This window comes from Balaenoptera borealis (assembly GCF_965194805.1).
Source record: "Balaenoptera borealis genome assembly, chromosome: 19".
NCBI classification, from domain to species: domain Eukaryota; kingdom Metazoa; phylum Chordata; class Mammalia; order Artiodactyla; family Balaenopteridae; genus Balaenoptera; species Balaenoptera borealis.
This window is the reverse complement of record NC_138878.1, coordinates 53783941-53802662: the sequence shown is the minus strand read 5'-3', so window position 1 is coordinate 53802662 and position 18722 is coordinate 53783941. Positions and strand designations below refer to the sequence as shown.

At 40.3% G+C, this 18722-nt stretch overlaps 2 protein-coding genes across 6 annotated transcripts in view; one reads left to right on the top strand and one right to left on the bottom strand.

Annotated features, from left to right (window-relative positions):
• The first annotated feature begins 206 nt into the window (after nucleotides 1–206).
• Nucleotides 207–18722, top strand: part of LOC309616601 (uncharacterized protein) — a 28325-nt gene continuing 9809 nt past the window's right edge. The window contains exons 1-4 of one of the 3 annotated variants that reach the window (XM_082367358.1): nucleotides 207–740; nucleotides 1830–1882; nucleotides 15848–15971; nucleotides 16268–16363. In XM_082367358.1, the coding sequence (XP_082223484.1) occupies nucleotides 1874–1882; nucleotides 15848–15971; nucleotides 16268–16363 (229 nt within the window). In that variant the 5' untranslated portion in view covers nucleotides 207–740; nucleotides 1830–1873. Of the gene's footprint in view, nucleotides 741–942; nucleotides 1086–1227; nucleotides 1497–1829; nucleotides 1883–15847; nucleotides 15972–16267; nucleotides 16364–18722 lie in introns of those variants that run through there. The other 2 variants (XM_082367357.1, XM_082367356.1) reach the window with 2 other exon arrangements.
• LOC309616637 (zinc finger protein 14 homolog) overlaps nucleotides 1890–18722 on the bottom strand; it is a 77653-nt gene continuing 60820 nt past the window's right edge. For 2 of the 3 annotated variants that reach the window (XM_082367456.1, XM_082367457.1), the window contains exon 7: nucleotides 1890–13479. In XM_082367456.1, coding sequence (XP_082223582.1) covers nucleotides 13457–13479 — 23 coding nt within the window. In that variant the 3' untranslated portion in view covers nucleotides 1890–13456. The remainder of the gene's footprint in view (nucleotides 13480–18722) is intronic. The other variant, XR_014237539.1, reaches the window with a different exon arrangement.

Sequence of the window (18722 nt, the reverse complement as noted above, 5' to 3'; positions counted from 1 at the left end):
ACAGAGTTTAGTATTGGTTCCATTCCGGACTCAGGGTTGTCCTTCCTGAACCTCCCCAAGCCCTTCTCAGACTCCCCCACCCTGAACTCTACTGCTCCCTTTCAGACTCTCCCCCGCCACGTCCCCAACACGCTAGGCTGGTACTACATTTCCCAGACGCCTCCAGGGTGGGCCCAGCCCCTACCGGGCGTCCCTGGGGCCCCGCCCAAATCATGCTGAAAAGCCGGGACTTCAGGCTGCAGCGTTCTGGCGTTTCGGAGTGAGGACTGCACTTCCCGGCGGCGCCCGGGACTTGGGAATGAATTCTCAGCGGAAACTTGAGCACCCCCTTTCCCCGCCTGTGGGCCACATTTCCCAGAAGCCTCTACGGGCCACAACCCTTTCTTACCCCTCCGCAGCCACCTATTGCTACCTCGACCTGTGGGTTTGCCCAGGTTCTCGGAGGATGCTCGCGTGCGGCTGGGCGGTCAGGACTGGGCTTCATTGAAGCTTGGAATACGACGCGACTTGGGGCGGAGAAGACTGATGTGCCGGTTCAGGCTCTAGTTGGATTTTTCCCCCCTCTGGACTACATTTCCCCGAGGGCTCCGCGGTGTTTGCGGATTCGGCCGAAGTTGGCTGACCGGTGTGAGTTGCCGGGAGTTCGGGCGCAAAGGATCGGGGCATTCCAGGTTGCCTCGCTCACTGGTTTGGGGCGGATTCAATCAGACTGGAGTGAGAGGACCCCGGAAGAGTGGACGGTGAGGAGGCTCGTGGCAGGGCTGGGGTCTGTCGGGAGTTTTAAATATGGGTGGCCGTCGGGCATGTCCAAGCTGCGTGCCCGCGCTTGGAAAATAAAGGACGACGGGGAGGGTGGTTCTCTCCAGGCCGCTTGTCGACACTCGGGGGTGGGAGGTATGGGCCGCGCGCCATCACGGGTGGGTGTGGCTTCAGGCTGGCGCGGGGGGCGGGCTGGGGATGTCTGGAGGTCATGGGTGTCGCAGCTGTGTGGCCTCCTGCCTGGGGAAAGTCCGTGAGATACTCCCTGGTGTTGGTTTGTGCGCCAGACGTCCGGTGCTCGGCAACCAGTGCCTCGCAGGCCCGTGGTGGGTACCCTATCAAAGCGGGACTCTCTGTGGCTCTTGTGTGCGCGCGCCCAATGTGGCCACGTCGCAGACTCTGCCCTTTGGAGCTGGGAATGGCGCCCTCTTTGTACATTTTTGGTCGGCGCTGAGTGGGTTCCGCGGGTGAGTGGGTTCCGGGCGTCTACCTCAGGCCGGGATTGCGCTCCCATTGCACTCTCTAGCCCAAGAACTGGCACAGCTGCAGTCGCTCGCTCTCCAGCGCAGTGAATGGCGTTCTCCTGGGGCTGTTTATGGTGGTGTCGGGGGGGTTTCTAGAGCTTTGGGCTGGGAGCCCCCCTCCTACTTCCACTCCTCTGTTCTTTCACCGTGTGACCACCAAGGCCCAGGCAGGTGCCCTCAGCCTAAAGTTCAGGCATGTGGGACTCTTAACAGGTGAATCCAACTAGGATGTTTCTTGGAGGCACAGATCTGGGCTCAGTGTAAGGTACTGGGGTCTGAAAATACCCAAAGTCAGGCTCTTATGGAGGAAAGAGGCCACAGTCTGGGAGTCTTTCCCAGAACTCCCATCTGGGCCCCTAAGGTCGCCTGCTCTTCTTTTTGATGATGAGAGAGGGTGGTGGGGTTGCAGGCTTCTTTGGTTTGGGGCTCCCTCTCAGTGCCTGGGGTGGGGTAGGGATTTGTGCTGACTTGGCCTCCTCTGAGCTCCAGGAAGGAACTGCTGCCTCTTAGTTTCTTAACCATTTTCTACCTTTTTCCTTCTCTAAGAATCCAGAAGAGGAGGAGAAAAGAGCTGCTGGGCATCAAAAGTCATGGCGGAGGTAAGTTGTATTTGCAATTTTCTTCTTGGAAAGGGCTTCTCTGTTTTCAGGACACTATCCTATTTCAGGATTCTAGCCAAGAGATTTACAGTAGTGATTTGGAGAAAGGGGAAGAGATGGTTTCCTCCTAAACCAGCCAGGAACCTAAACCTGGGCTGTCTGCCTTGCATACATTGTCTTATCTGATCTGGATTTTCCATTTCCCTGGATTTTGTTCAGTGCTATAACAGTCTTGACAGGATGTGCCTCCATGGTTTGGCAGGGAAGTTGAAGAACAGAATAAGTTTAGTTAAGTCTCACTAATTTCTTTGTTGTCCCCTCCAGAGTCACATGCAGTAGCCTATTTGCTTCCAAATTTCTAACAGCTTGGAATGCCTGCCTGCCCCCTTCAGATTTAGATATCCCCCCCCCAAATAGAAATAACCTAATTGCTCTCTTTCTAACGATTAAAGTAATATAAGATTTTTGCAAAAATTTCAAAATTTGAGGAAGTTATTAAAGTTTATGGCCCATGGTCCCACCACCTAGAGGTTAATCACTATTAATGTTTTAAAATTATTTTGTCTGCACATATGTGTGGGTATGTAATTTTGTTTACTGAATGGGATCACATTACTAATAGAAGCAACTAACTTATTGGGTGTTTACTTTGAGCCACTTCTAGTTTGAAGTTCTTGGTATGTGTTATCTTGTTGAATCCACATAACAACCCTATGAGTCAGGTATGACTGTATTTCATTAATTCAGTGACGCTTTTTCCCCCACATTTTAACTTCTCTGAAATCAGGATGGGTTTTTCAATTCTCTGTAAGTTATAGTTTCATCGATTGCATTTTTTTTCTTTCGTGGTATATGAAGTAATGGTGGCTTTACAGTCAGTGGCATCTCAGATTTTATGAAATATATTATTATTCTAAGTTGACAGATGAGAAAATAGATTCTGTTAAGTCACTTGGTCCAAAATTACAGTTAATAAATGAATGATACAGTTGGGATTTCTAAATTGCCTACTGATTTCTTCTGCCCATTTGTCAGTTTATACGTTAAGCATATTTTCTCTTTGTCATTTATAGGTTGTTTTCGAAATATTTTTTCAGAGTTAATCTATCTTTTGTGTGTTTTTAAGATTCAGAGTTTTCAAAAAATGTTTTCTTTATGTCATGCCAGAAGGTCTTCTCTACAAAAATAGAAAGTCACTCATTTTTCTAAAGTATTTTTGTCTAAACAATTTAATCCTTAAGGTATCTGGTTTGAGATATAACTAGAGAATGTTGGCTGTAAAATTCCTAGTTGATTTTAAAGAATGGCATGCTATTTGTAGTATGTGAAATTTGGGGTTTTTTTCCTGGATGTGTCTGAGTGTAGGTCTTCCTTTATTAATTCTGTCCACTTGCTTTTCAAGGATTCTTTTCACCCTAAAGACTAAAGAAATATTCTTTCTTTTCTGGATGAATCTGTTTCTTCCTTTCTCTTTGACTTTTCTGAATCCTGTGAGAACTTACTGAGTTTGTCTTCCAATTTCCATTCTGGCCGGACCCTTCCTAAGATTCTCAGAAGAGGACCACATTCTCCCCATCAATTCTCAGCACATTTTGGTGAGGAAGAAAGTCTAGCTCCCTTTTGCCCTTCAACCTTCGACTGTCCATTTCTCCCTCTGTTTCCCCCTCTCCTCAGAGTGATCATTGTACTTTCGCTGTATTAATAAGAGGCTCTGCACTGCATAAAAGGATAGAGTCTTACCCCATTTCCGTCATTTATTAGCTCTCAGACCATGGCTTCCTCATAACTTCTTCTGTATAATGTAGTCTACAGGGTTTGGGGAATATGCTGGTAATGGAAATTCACCTGAATGTGCACTTACACCAGCAACCAGGAGGTCCCCAACTCCTACTTCCTGATCTCCCCAACATTCAGTGTGGCGGCAGATCCCTTTGCATCTGTACCTTTCCTGCTCCTTGGTCTCATGCCCTGTGACCTCACTCCACTGTCTGTGTGCCAGACGAGACTTTTGTGGAAGTGGGTGGTACGTTGACCTAATTGTACTCCCTGGCTCTAGGTTATTCCTCCAAAATAAAATAGGCCAGTTATGTCACTTCCTTTATTCAGTGAATCCCTGTTACTTTCAGGATAAAGCTCTAGCTGTTTCACATTCATTGTTTATTTACTAAAAAGCACATTCTATATTTACTAGAGCACCAATCCTAGTACTGGACTAAAGTGGTGAGAAAAGATTGTATGTTTAGTCCTGGCAGAGGTGACCGTCACCCAAGACCTTTCTGTTCTGATCCCTTTGGACTTCTTCAGCATCGCTTCTATGTACTCCTTGCCCAGAATCCCTCACCAGTTACCCCAGTGAACTGTCTGCTCCTCAGACACACAGAATTCAATTAGTCTCCCTCTCTACCTCCAACTTACCACGTTCACTCTGCTTGGAATGCTGCTTGGTCTGTTTTTGTTTGTTGGAGTTCTCTTCCTTTTCAGGGTCCCAGTTAATCTTCTACATGTTACATGAAATTCTCCACATTCCCCTCAACCTAAGTGAGTCACTGTACCTCATTTCCCATAGGAAGTTTCTTCTACTTGTAATCGGAGCTCATGTATCCTGCTTAAAATCCCTGACCTGTGAGGGAATTCCCTGGTGGTCCAGTGGTTAGGACTCCACACTTTCACTGCTCAGGGCACGGGTTCAACCCCTGCTTGGGGAACTAAGATCCTGCAAGCCACATGGCACAGCAAAAAAAAAAAAAAAAAAAAAATCCCTGACCTGTGAGAACCTCTAAAGGTCTCGTGAGCTGATACTTGTTTTCAGTCTCATTGCTCTGCTCCCTCTCTAACTTGACTTTAGCCGTTCTCAGAATGCACAGTGCTATCTCTGGCCTCCGTGGCACAAGAAGCACAAGAGGGGCACTTATCCCTCACCGCCACTTTCTCGGGGTTCTGTGAAGCCTACTTCACTTTCCTGATTATGCTTGCTGCCTCTGAGTGACTACATTCCCCTGTGTTGCATCTGTTCTTATCACACTGTATTGTAACTCTCGTTTAAAAACTGCTTTTATTAAATATTGAATAGTAAAAAGTGTTTATGGTGTGGTGAATGACTGAACACCCATATTTAAGAAGTAGAGCATTAAGCATTGTTAAAAACCCCATGTGTGCTGTGAATCATCCCAATCCAATTCCCTTTTCTGCCCCTCAGAGGTAACTGTTATTCTGAATTTTATGTTTTTCTTCCCTTGCTTTTCTTTACAGTTTTAATCATATGTGTTTATTGTCATTTTAAAATTTGATATAAATAAAATCAAACTTTGGAATCTTCTGCAACTTCATTACTTGTCTCTCAACGTATATTCATGAGATTCATTCACATTGTGAATTTATCCTACTGTATAGCCATCTACTGTATAAATATATATATTTTTTCTTTCATATTACTGTCATTATTCCTATGAGCATCCTTGAATTTGTCTCTTGGTATCATGCACAAGAATTTCTCTAGGTATATAACTGGAAATGGAATTGTTGGGTCATAGGGTATGTGCATCTTTAATCTTACTAGACATTGCCCAGTTGTTCTAGTGTTTATACCCAGTAGTAAATCCTGTTACTTCATATCCTCACCAAATACTTGGTACTGTCAGACTTCAATTTTTACCCATTTGGTGGGTGTGAATTGCTATGTTATTCTGAATTTAAATGTGCGTATCTTGGTTTTAAATGAAGTTGAGCCCCCTTTCATGCTTTCTCTTCTCTGAAGTACCATTTCATCTCATTTTCTAATTTTTCTATTGAGTTTTATATTTCCAGTTTTTTGTTCCCTTTAATGCTTTGTAGGCATTCCTTAAATATTGTGGATTGTCAGTCATATGTGCTGTACATGCTTTCTCTCATTTTTTGTCTTGACTTCTAACCTTTAGATAGTAGAAATTCTCAATTTTAATGCCGTCAAATTTAACACTGTTTTCCTTTACTAATTTATGTATGTCTTGTTTAAGAAATCTCTTTTCTCCTAAGAGTAAAGATATTCTCCCATAATGTTTTCTATAAATGGTTTTGTTTTGCCTTTTGTGTTTAAGCTTTTAATTCACTTGGGGTTGATTTTTACGATGGTGTATGGCAAGGGTCCAATTTTACTTTTTCCATTTGGATAACTAACATCCCAGCATCATTTATGGAAAAGGCCATTGCAAAGGTTTAGGCAAACTGCACAGCCTAAGGGAATAAACCCTGTAAGACTGCCTGCTCTCACTTCAGATGCCAGCTGCAAGTTTGAAGGCCCCAGGGCCACCCTCACTTCAGACCAGCTGGCTATAAACTTAGAAATTCTCACAACCACCCTCAGGTCCAACAATTTATTAGAAAGACCCACAGAACTCACTGAAAGCTATTATATTCATGGTCACATTTATTACAGGGAAAGGATACATTAAAATTAGCCAAGGGATCACTATATTGTACACCTGTAGCATATAATATTGTACATCAACTATACTTCAATTTAAAAAAAACTTGCAGTCTTACTGGACAGATAGAAAAACAACAACAACAAAATTAGCCAAGGGAAAAGATGCATAGGATAGAATCTGGGAGGGTTCCAAACTTGAAGTTTACCTTCCCAATATTGATATGTGATAACATGCAGGGAAGCTCACCTGAGCTCAGTGTCTAGAGTTTTTATTGAGGCTTCATTGCATAGGCAAGATTGAATCATTTTCATGTGGTTAAATGCAATCTCCAGCATCTCCCTTCCCTACTTGCCTGGAAGTCAAGCTGATATCACATAACCCAAAGCCCCAAGGTTCTGATGACATGGTTGGTCTTTCTGGCATGGCCAGCCCCTACCCTGCGTAGTTTCATTAGCATAAACATATGTGGTCTTGGGGGCCCACCATAAATAACAAAGACACTCCTGTCACTTGGGGAATTCCAAGTGTTTAGAGGTTGTCCTATTAGCTAGACAAAGGCAAGAATCTCACTTTGGAGGCCAAATTTCTTACTCCACAATCATCCTTTCCTCTCTGTACTTCAGTGGCAATTCTGTCATAAATTAAGTTCATATATATATATATATCTATCTCAATATATGCGCTTTGGTCTGTTCTGTCCTTTCTAATCCACTGGTCTGTTTGTTTTTCCCTACTGGCCTATTTGTCTATCCCTCCACCAAAACCACATTGTCTTAATTAAGACAGCTTTGTAATAATATTTGATATTTAGTAAGTCATGTTCCTCTACCATCATAGTCTTGTCCTCAAAGAGTGGCTTAGCTGTTCCTGGCCTTTGGATTCTCCATATAAATTTTAGAATTGGCTGATCAAGTTACATAGAAATCCAGTTGGGATATCAATTCACACAGCATTGAATCTTAGATCGTTTTGTGGAATGTTGACATTTTTACAGTATTGAGTTTCCCTCTCACTCTATGTGGTATAACTCTGCTGATTTCAATTTTGTATAATGGTTTCCAATAAAGTTTTTTAATTGGAGTCTTACACGTCTTTTGTTAATTTTATTCCTAGGTATTTTTATATTTTGTGTTTTTTGTAAATGGTATTAATTTTTAGACTAATTTTCTCATTGTTTCTTGTATACAGACATGAAATTGATTTTTAGATAATGATTTTATAGCCATCCAACTTGCTGAACTCATTTATTGTAATATCTTGTAGGTTCTTTCGGATTTGGGGTCGTCTAACTTAGATAATCATATCATTGATGAATAAGGACACTTTTTGTGTGTAAATAATTGTGTTATCTGTAAATATTGATGTTTTCCTCTTTTCAGTCTTTATTTGGTGCTAATTCTTGTCTTATCACACTGGTTCCATCTCCCAGAACAGTATTGACTGGTGAGAATTTGGGCACCTTTTCTTAGTCCCAGTTTTAGAGAGAATTCCTTTGATGTTTCACTTGTATTTATGATGCTTTCTCTTGGATTTTTGGTTTTTTTCAAGATGTCCTTTATCAGGTTAGAGACATTACTTTTTATTCCTAATTTGCTCTGAATTTTTAATCACGAATGAATATTGAATTCTTTGAAACATCTTTCTACATCTCTTGAGGTGATCTTATGGATTTTCTCTTTTAATTTGCTAATGTGTGCTTAGTAACTTTAATTGATTTCTAAAATCATTTATACCTTGTTACACCAGGAAAAACCTAACTTGGCCATGATGTGTTATGATTCTTTTTCATATTGCTGAATTCAGTTTGCTAATAATTTATTTAGAATTTTTACATCTGTAGCTTGTGTAAGATTGGCCTATAATTTCCATTCTTCATAAAATCTTTGTGCAAGTTATGTTGTCAAGGTTACTCTAGTCCAGGAGTCAGCAAACTGTGGCCCTGGCCTGTAAGCCAAGAATGTTTTCCACATTTTTAAATGGTTAGAAAAAAAATTAAAAGAATAATAATATTTTATGACATGTGAAAATGATATAATTTAGATTTCAATGTCCATAAATAAGGCTTTATTGGAACATAGCTGCACTCATTCATTCATGTAATGTCTATGGCTACTTCCATGCCCCGGTGAGAGTAGAGTAGTTGCAAGAGATGGTAATGACCCACAGACTTTTAAATATTTACTTGGGCTTCCCTGGTGGCGCACTGGTTAAGAATCTGCCTGCCAATGCAGGGGACATGGGTTTGAGCCCTGGTCCGGGAAGATCCCACATGCTGCGGAGCAACTAAGCCCGTGTACCACAACTACTGAGCCTGTGCTCTAGAGCCCATGAGCCACAACTACTGAGCCCACGTGCGACAACTACTGAAGCCCGCGTGCCTAGAGCCTGTGCTCCACAACAAGAGAAGCCACTGCAGTGAGAAGCCCGCGTGCAGCAACGAAGACCCAATGCAGCAAAAAATAAATAAATAAATAAATAAATAAAATTTTAAAAATAAAATATCTACTTTCTGTCCCTTTATAGAAAAAGTTTGCTGACTTCTGGTCTAGCCTCATAAAATATGTCATAGTGTTCCCTTCTCTTCTTTTTTCTTTTTCCCTTGGTAGGATGGGGGGAGGCTTTGAGTACAGTGTTAGTCATAATCTTCACTTCATGGCACATTGTTGTTGGTCTGGGCAAGGTTGTTCTCTTGTTCTGATGATTTATTTACTTCTCTTCCATTCCATTTACCACTCCCCCCCCCATAGGCAATCCTATTAAGGTGCATCTTTTTATTAGTATGTATTCATGAAAAATGTTTGTGTCTTGTCTTAAAGTCCAGAGTGGTCAGTTTTTCTGAATCTTCCAGATATGATTGAGATGATTATTATTTGAGTTGGGTGCATTTTTCTGTATGTGGCCAATAAATCAAGCTCACTAGTTTTATTATTTAAATGTTCTCTATTTTTACTGACTTTTTATCTGTGTTATCTATCAGTTATTTTGAGAGGTATGTTAAATCTCCCATAATGATGAGGGTTTATCTGTCATAATTCTGTTCCTTTTTGTTTTGTGTGTATGTGTATGTACTATATATATTTATTATTTGTTAGGTGTGTACACGTTATCTACTAGTCTTTTACTTCCAGTCTTTCTGGATGTTTATGTTTTGGATGTGTCTCTTGTAAACAGCATATAACTGGGCTTTGGTTTTTGACCAACTTTATCTTTTAATGAGAGCATTTAGTCTATACAGTGGTTGTAATTACTGACATAATTGAAAGTATCTTTGTTGACTTAGTTTGTGCTTTTTATTCTACCTTTTCTGTATTTTATTATCTCATTCCATTTTCCCTTCTGTGAGTTTGAAAGTTATAAACTATGTTTGTTTATTTATTGCTTACCTTAGACATTTTAACATACTTTCTTACCAGTGTCTGAAACTAAAGAACATCCTTATGATCTTGCTCAATAGTATGAGGAACTAGATATTCCAGCTGATCAAACAACTTATATTGTAGTCAGGTATTTTTCTTTCATTGTTTTTTTTTTAGTCCATAAAACATTTTTATTATTTTATATATTGAATGTTAGCTTAGTTTATCCACATTTTTGCCATTTTAAAGAACGGCACCATTCACCATTCTTACATCTCAAACCCTCTATCTGGGAACACTTTCCTTTAGTTGGAAGTACATACATTAATGAATTTCTGTTCTTTTGGTTTTTTGAAAATGTTTTTATTTGTCCTCACTTGTGAGAGAGAATTTTTATTCTGTCATCTCTGATTTACATTGTTGCTGTTGAATAGACATCTGTCAATCAGACTGTTATTCTCTTGTAGACAATCTGTCTTTAATATCAAATTACTTTTAACATAGTCTCTGTTTTTAATGCTCTGAAGTTTTGATATAATTGCCCTGGATTTCTTTTTATTTATTGTTTGAGACTCATTTGGCTTCTGAATAATGCTTTCTTTTGCCAGTTGTGAAAATTTCTTAGACATTATGTCTTCAATTACTACCTTTTTCAGTCCTTTCTCCTTTTTTCTTCTAGAACTCTAATTAGATATGTTAAACCTTCTTACTTTATCTTCTTAACCTCTTAATACTTTCCCACATTGTCTTTGATAGCATTCTGCGTAATTTCTTTTTAAATATTTCAGTCCAGTAATTTTTCTCTTCAGAGATATTTATTCCAGCCATTGTATGATTTAATTTTAAGTATTATGTTTTTTATTCTAGAAGTTTTCATTTTTTTCTTTTAAATCTACCTGTTATTTTCGTGGAGTTTTGTTTCTTAATACCTTACCCCCTTTCTAAAAAACATATACCTGTGTTATCTGCGTAATATGTAAATTTTTGCAGGTGTGATATTTTCCCTCCAACATTTTATTATGGAAATTTTCAAATATAATGAAAGTTGAAACAATTGATTTTCCTGACTCTTGGATCATGGAATTATGCCTCTTTGCCTGTTTCATTTTTATTTAATTTTTTATTTAGGTGAAATTCACATAACATACAATTAATCATTTTAAAGTGTACAGTACAGTGGCATTTAGTTCATTCACAATGTTGTGTTGTTTTATTATTTTTGACTCTTTGGTCATTTTCCTTGGAATTCTACCCATGGATTCTTGAGGTCTGGATGAAGGTTGTTCCTGTAGGACACATCTGGGCTTGCTTCTTCCAGGAGCACTGCCAAACCAGAACCACGTTAAAGTAGATTCATACATAGATGGTAGGTTTTTTAGATTCACTTTAGTAATAGGAATGTGAGCTGAGACCTGTGTGAGGGCTAATTTGTGGTTACAGTTCCTCAGGGGAGAATATTTTCCTTCCACCAGCAGCCAGAGTTCAAGTCAGGCAGTTTTCCTTGTAGCCCCTGAGAATGGGAGTGCTGCTTCTACTTTTCCCTTATTCTGAGGGCCTGGTCCTAGAGGTCCCAGGTCTTTGCAGTACAGAACCAATTGGACTCCCATCTGGGCCAGCTGTAGGCTTGATCTCCTATCTCCCTACCCTTTAAGGTCATGAATATCAAAGCTTATGGTCATCTGGGCTCAGCAGAGGTTCTCTGGTAAAATAAGCATCAGTGGCTCAGCACACTCCTCTTGGTTCCCATTTTGACTTAGTTTTAGCCTCTCGGGATTATTTTCTGTCTTTGCCAGTTCATCATTACATTCCGTTAAAATCTTTTTAATACTGAGTACATTGTTTTTCAGCTGGCGATTTGGTCGTGGTAACCAGTCCCCCACAGAGCTTGATGTCCGGTGATTGTCTCTATTTTTCTGTTTTTCTCCCTGATTCTGAGCTTTTTAAGGACAAGTGCTGGGTCAGACTCATCATGTCCCCAGTGCCCACACAGAGCCAGAGTCATGTGGGATTTTGGTTGAAATTTTTGGATAAAGGAATTTTGTTTGCAGAACTGCTTCTTTCCTCCTTTCACTTCTACTTTTGATTTTCCCTCATAGAGTGCTGTGCTCAGCAGTGACAGACAGAGCAGACCAAGCATTTTCTGCTTCCCTAAGTGCAGAGTCCAGCTCAGGGTTCTTGCAAAGAATCAGGAAATCCCTGGCTGCATCTGCAAGAGTCAGAAGTGGAAGGCATTCAGCTATAGAATTGGAGAAATCTAGATTTAAAGCCCAGCAATGCCATTGCTTACTGCAGATTTGAGTAAATGACTTCACTTCTCTAACCTAAAGTTTCCTTTGAGTTAAGATTCATAGGCCTCTCCTGAGGATTAATACATACAAGGCACCAGGAACTTAAAGTGCTTAATGCGCAATAATTGTGCTTGAGATGCAGTGAACACTGCCTATCAACAGGAAGGCTGAGGGTGGGGTGAGAAGGAATAATGTCAGGCAGGAAAGCCATGGGTGATCTTGGTTGGGAACCAGAATGTACTTGGCCACAAGGATTCTGAGAATTACGGTTTCATGTACTGGCTCAGTACTGGTGATTCTGGATAGGGTCTTTGTGGAAAGAGGTTCCAGTTTGGGTTCTGAGGGCCCTAGTTCTGGGTTATGGGAACAAAGCCAAGGAGGTACCTGAGTCTTAGGCCTGGAGGAGTCTGGAGACCTCTGTCGCAGAAACCGTCCAGGGCTGGGCCTTCCTAAATATCCTGTGCTCCTGGGCCTGAGGGTGCCGTCATGTCGTTGAGATGCCTCCATGGCTGAGGAGCTCAGTGTCTTTCAGGTAGAACAAGGGTCAACCCAGGGCAGGTTAGAGCAGGCCCTTCTGGGCTCAGATGAGCTCCTGACAGTGGGAAGGTTATTTCTTCTGAATACATTATGGACAGTTGGATTCCCTGGGATTCAGGGAAAGCAAAGGTTTGTTATTCTCCTTCAAATCAAGAAAGAGAAAGAGACTCTGTGTGTGTGTGTGTGTGTGTACTCACTGGGTTGCCAAAAGCAGGAAGATAGGAACAGAGGAGGAGAGAGGAAAATTCATTTTCAGTCCTTTGGGAACTCTGAGGTCAGTCTGGTGACTCAGGGCTGCTCTTGCTTCTTCTTCCTTTGCCTTTTTAAGCTTGCTTTTCTCTTAGATGAGCCCAGGATATAAATGATCTGGTTTTGCAACCCTAAAAGCCATTGTTTATATGAATTGATGTTTCTTCTCTCCTTCATTGAAAGCATTTTTTATTCTGGAAGATTTGAACAGTGGATTTCTTTTTCCTGAAACTGCCTGCCTCCCTGAGCCTTTCCAAGGGACTTGTTCCCCACTTCTTCCTATTCCAATGAGTGATGCTACCAAAGGCTGCTGTCCCATAAGTGTCTCTCTGTTCTCCAACAGATGTTTAGCTATTTATTCAGAAAACCCCTTAGCATTCCATGAGTGCTTATCCTTCTACCAGGAGTACTGATGGAATGGGAAAATCAACCCTTGCTGAAAATTTTGTACCTCCCTTGTTAGAGCTGTGCTTTGTTGAAGTGGAGGTGAGTCATTAAGTGAGAGTCCATGTTGCAAACTTGAGTTTTCCAGATAAACAAGAAGGTAATTGACACTGACTTGTTGCACTCTCAGTGTTTGCCCATATCTTTAGCTTTGAGATTCTTTTTGACTGGGAATATGATAGGAGATATGATAGATTCAGTATATGAAGTTATGTGATATTCCAAGGAGTCCGTGGGTCCATTTTGAACTTGTGTGGTGTATACTTATCTTGGGTCACATCAATGTGAGTCTGGATCTTACTCCATCAGTCCTGGTAGTTCTGGAACAAGGAGAGTATAGTTAGGGACAACTTATTGTAACAGGAACAATTTAACCAGATGCATAAATTATTGAGAAGTAACGACTCTTGTAACCGCAAGAGAACTTGTCTAAGCTAGTGCTGCAAAATAAGAACATTGAATACATAAGATGGGGCATCATACAGCCAATGAAAATGATGTCTATTTATAGTGACATGGAAAACAGCTAGGATTAAATATGAGCCTGAGTTTTTAAGAAATTAAATCACATAAGTTATATCCAAATCATAAGAGAGATTTTTAAAGATATCTTTGAATTCTTCAGACTTTTTTTTTTTGCCGTTCCGCGTGGCTTGTGGGATCTTAGTTCCCCGATTAGAGATTGAACCCAGGCCCTTGGCAGTGAGAGCACTGAGTCCCAACCACTGGACCTCCAGGGAATTCCTGAATTCTTCAGACTTTTAAACAAGTTTTTAAAACGAGAGAATGGAAGGAGATGGTCACAGTGTTATGTGCTGAACATAGCATGTGCTATGTACATGTACGTACAGTTTCATTTAATTGGAAGACACCAATTATCTGGACTTTGTTTATTCCCAGGCCTGGGTGGATAATGGAAGAGGATAATGCCAAGCGGTTATATCTGTAGTAGCAAGCATGTTTAAAAATGATTTGTACAACACAAGGAATGTAACCGATATTTTATAATAACTATAAATGTAATATAACTTTTAAAAATTGTGAATCACTGTTATATACGTGAAACATATAATTTGTACATCAACTGTACCTCAATTAAAAAAAAAAAAAAAAGAATGATGTGTGCACCAAGAACGTGTGCTGTGATCATCCTTGTTTCCACACTGACCTATCCATGTTTTCTTTTTTTTTTCCTAATAGAAGTATAATCAATTTATTGATACAATGTTGTGTTAGTTTCAGGTGTACAGCAAAGTGATTCAGTTATACATATATTGTTTTCAGATTCTTTTCCCTTATAGGTTATTACAAAATATTGAGTATAGTTCTCTATTCTATACAGTAGGTACTTATTGATTATTTTATAAAGAGTAGTATATATATGTTAATCCCAAACTCCTAATTTATCTCTCCCCTGCCCACATTTCCCCTTTAGTAACCATAAATTTGTTTTCTATATCTGTGGGTCTATTTCTGTTTTGTATATAAGTTCATTTGTATCTTTTTTAAAATTTATTTATTTATTTATTTATATAAACTTATTTATTTTATTTTTATTTATTTTTGGCTGCGTTGGGTCTTTCTTGCTGCGTACGGGCTTTCTCTACTTGCAGTGAGTGGGGGCTACTCTTCGTTGCAGTGCGCGGGCTTCTCATTGCGGTGGCTTCTCTTGTTGCAGAGCACGGGTTCTAGGTGTGCAGGCTTCAGTAGTTGCAGCATGTGGGCTCAGTAGTTGTGGCTCGCAGGCTGTAGAGCACAGGCTCAGTAGTTGTAGCGCATGGGCTTAGTTGCTCCGTGGCATGTGGCATCTTCCCAGCCCAGGGCTCGAACCCATGTCCCCTGCGTTGGCAGGTGGATTCTTAACCACTGTGCCACCAGGGAAGCCTGTATCTTTTTTTTTTTAGATTCCACATATAAGCAATATCATATGATATTTGTCTTTCTCTGTCTGGCTTACTTCACTTAGTATGATAATCTCTAGGTCCATCCATGTTGCTACAAATGGCATTATTTCATTCTTTTTTTATGGCTGAGTAATATTCCATTGTATAAATGTACCATATCGTCTTTATCCATTTATCTGTAGATGGCCATTTAGGTTGCTTCCATGTCTTGGCTATTGTCAGTAGTGCTGCAGTTAACACTGGGGTGCATGTATCTTTTCGAATTATGGTTGTCTCTGGATATATGCCCAGGAGGGGCTTGCAGGATCATATGGTAGCTCTGTTTTTAGTTTTTTAAGGAACCTCCATGCTGTTTTCCATAGTGGCTGTATCAATTTACATTCCCACCAACAGTGTAGGAGGGTTCCCTTTTCTCCAAACCCTATCCAGCATTTATTCTTTGTAGACTTTTTGATGATGGCCATTGTGACCGGTGTGAGGTGATACCTCATTGTAGTTTTGATTTGCATTTTTCTAATAATTAGCAATGTTGAGCATCTTTTCATGTGCCTTTTGACCATCTGTATGTCTTCTTTGGAGAAATGTCTGTTTAGGTCTTCTGCCCATTTTTTGATTGGGTTGTTTGTTTTTGATATTGAGCTGTTGACTGACTCATGTTGAAAGGTCCAGCACATCCTGTTTTCCCAACGGTGTTCCCCTATTGAATTGCTTTCTCAAAATTTCTTTTATTTTATTGTAAAGATTTTGCCCGTTAATTTCTGTGTATTTTTATCTGTGGTTTCAGGACTTGAAGTTCAAAGATGTGGCCATTTACTTCTCTCAAAAGGAGTGGGAGTGCTTGCACTCTGCTCAAAAGGATTTGTACCGAGATGTGATGTTGGAGAATTATAATACCCTGATCTCACTGGGTAAGTTTACCTGCTCTCCAAAATTCAGAATTGGCCTTCTGGAATTTTTATGTTTATTGTTATAAATTTCTTGTGAGTGCCTCCCAAGTGCTTGACTGAATTAATGATTCTTGCTTACCAAAGAATGCTTTTTGTGCCTTGTGAAGTTAGAAATTGGCTGCTCCATCGGACTTTATCTTCTTCAGCCTTTCCTCTGACCCTTAATTTACTTAGTCCTCTTTCCTGATAATCATGGATTGATTTTAATTCTGGGACACCCACAATATAACTTGGTCCTTTTTTTCTTTCTTGAACAGGATTTTCTGATTCTAAGCCAGATGTGATCTGCTTATTGGAGCAGGGGAAGGAACCGTGGATGGTTAACAGCAAGGAGACAAAAGAATGGTGCCCAGGTGAGTAATGGAACTCACCTAATGCAGTGAACATTGGGGTACATGTATCTTTTCGAAGTATTGTTTTCTCCAGATATATGCCCAGGAGTGGGATTTCTGGATCATATGACAAGTCTATTTTTAGTTTTTTGAGGAACCTCCATACTGTTTTCTATAGTGGCTGCACCAATTTACATTCCCACCAAGAGGGTAGGAGGGTTCCCTTTTTTCCACACCCTCTCCAGCATTTGTGATTTGTAGACTTTTTGATGATGGCCATTCTGACCAGTATGAGGTGGTACCTCATTGTAGTTTTGATTTGCATTTCTCTAATAATTAGCAATGTTGAGCATCTTTTCATGTACTTGTTGGCCATCTGTATGTCTATTTAGGTCTTCTGCCTATTTTTTGATTGGGCTGTTATTGAGTAGGATTACATAGATTTTTATTGTTGTGTAAAACTGTCAATATTCTAGGACACTGGTGTAGGCACATGAACAGATTTGCTCTAATGACAGGCTTGCTTCTGCGTTAACTGCCATATGCGTCGGAAGTGATGTAGGGAGAGCATATTGAAGCTGGGAAGGAATCAGAGGCAGGAAGACACCTCTATCACCTGTTAAATAATTAGAAGCATGGAGTGATAAGTGAATCTCAAGTCACTCTCCTAATCTCATTATCTTTAGCATATTTCTCTTTATTTCCATCTGAAAACGCTTAATCTACTGATTAGTTTATTTAACATTAATTGAACTGTATGCTGGGGTTGGTTATATCATGGAGCATAAAATAAGTATTATGTTAGTTCTAGGCCACTTAGGGAGAAATTGTACCAGTAGATAAACTGATGAACAAATATGTAATTCTAGAACTGAGAAAAAGATCGAGGGCAAAGAACAGGGTACATGACAGAAAATTAAGATATTTAGAATGAGAGAAGCTGGCCATGGAGAGATCTTGGAACACACAACATTCATGAAAGATGAAACATTTCCTGAAAGGGTCTAAGATGAGAAAGTAATTGGCATGATATGGGAGTCAAATGGATGCCAGTATAGTGAGCTCATGGTGAGTCAAGGTGAGAGCACCTCAAAATGAAGGTGAATAGGGAAGCAGGGGCCAGATACTATAGAATTTTGCAGGTCTGGTAGGGAATTTTGTTTTTTTTTTTAAGTGCAGTGGGAAAGGCACTGTATTTAAACAGTGAGTGCCACACTTTGAGTTGCCTCAATCAGTGAGGGAGATTAAAAAAAAAAAATACGAATGGCCATTCATTCACCAAACAGTCATTGAGTATTTACTCTGTATAGGTACAGTAAAGGGTGAGCAGACAATAGAGAAGTAAACAAGTTAAAATATAATCTGTTGAGTTTTGAGGTGAAGTATACTAATGTCTGCAAGATGGATTGATGGATGGAGGGGTAGATAGATGTGTGAAAACGCAAGTAGAGCCAAATGTTTATTGTAGAGTCTAGCTAGTGGGAATATGGGGGTTCCCTGTCTGATTCTTTTCATTTTTCTTTATGTTTGAAATTTTTCATAATAATGTTGGAGAAATAGATTAAATGACATGTGTACTGCAGAAAAATGCAGTAAGTAGTGTGATAAGGGTCCTGTTTTGTAAAGCGTGGTCTCTTGGGGAATCCCCAGGTGGCCCAGTGGTTAGGACTCGGTGCTTTCATTGCCAGGGCCTGGGTTCAATCCCTGGTTGGGGAAGTGAGATGCCATGGGGCATGGCCAAAAAAAAAAAAATAGTGGTCTCTTTAAGTCTGCGTTTGCATAGAGGTCAGTATGAAGTAATTGAAAGAGCCATATTGATATCTTAGGGAAGATATTTGCAGGCAGAGATTCTGAAGGAGAGGTGTGCTTGGCAAGTTTGAACATCCAGTTGGTCAGGGAGCTGGAACAGAGTCAGCTAAGGGGAGGAGATAGGCAGTGAGGTTAGAATGAGGTAGTGCAGGACAAGTTCAGGGAAGGCCCTGTAGATCACAGGAGGATTTTGACTTTTACTCTGCATGAGAGGGAAATACAGTGGAGAATTTTGAGCAGAAGAATGGCATGATCTAGCTTATTTTAACAAGAACAGTCCAGCCACTGTGTTGTGTGTGGAATGTAAGGAGGAAGTAGGGAGATACTCCAGGATAGTGTTTTGTTAATCTTGGTGAGGGATGGCTTTGGACAAGGTGATCGCTACTAGAAATACTAGTAGAAGTAGTCAAAACCTGGATATATTTGAGGCTAGAGATGAGAGGACTTGCTGTTAGATAATGTCCTACTCCTTTAGATTCTCATTTAGTTGCTTGGGTCCTGGACATTATATTTTTAACAAGTTCCCCAGCTGATTCTGATTCTTAACCAGAAGCGAAAAATCACTTCCTTC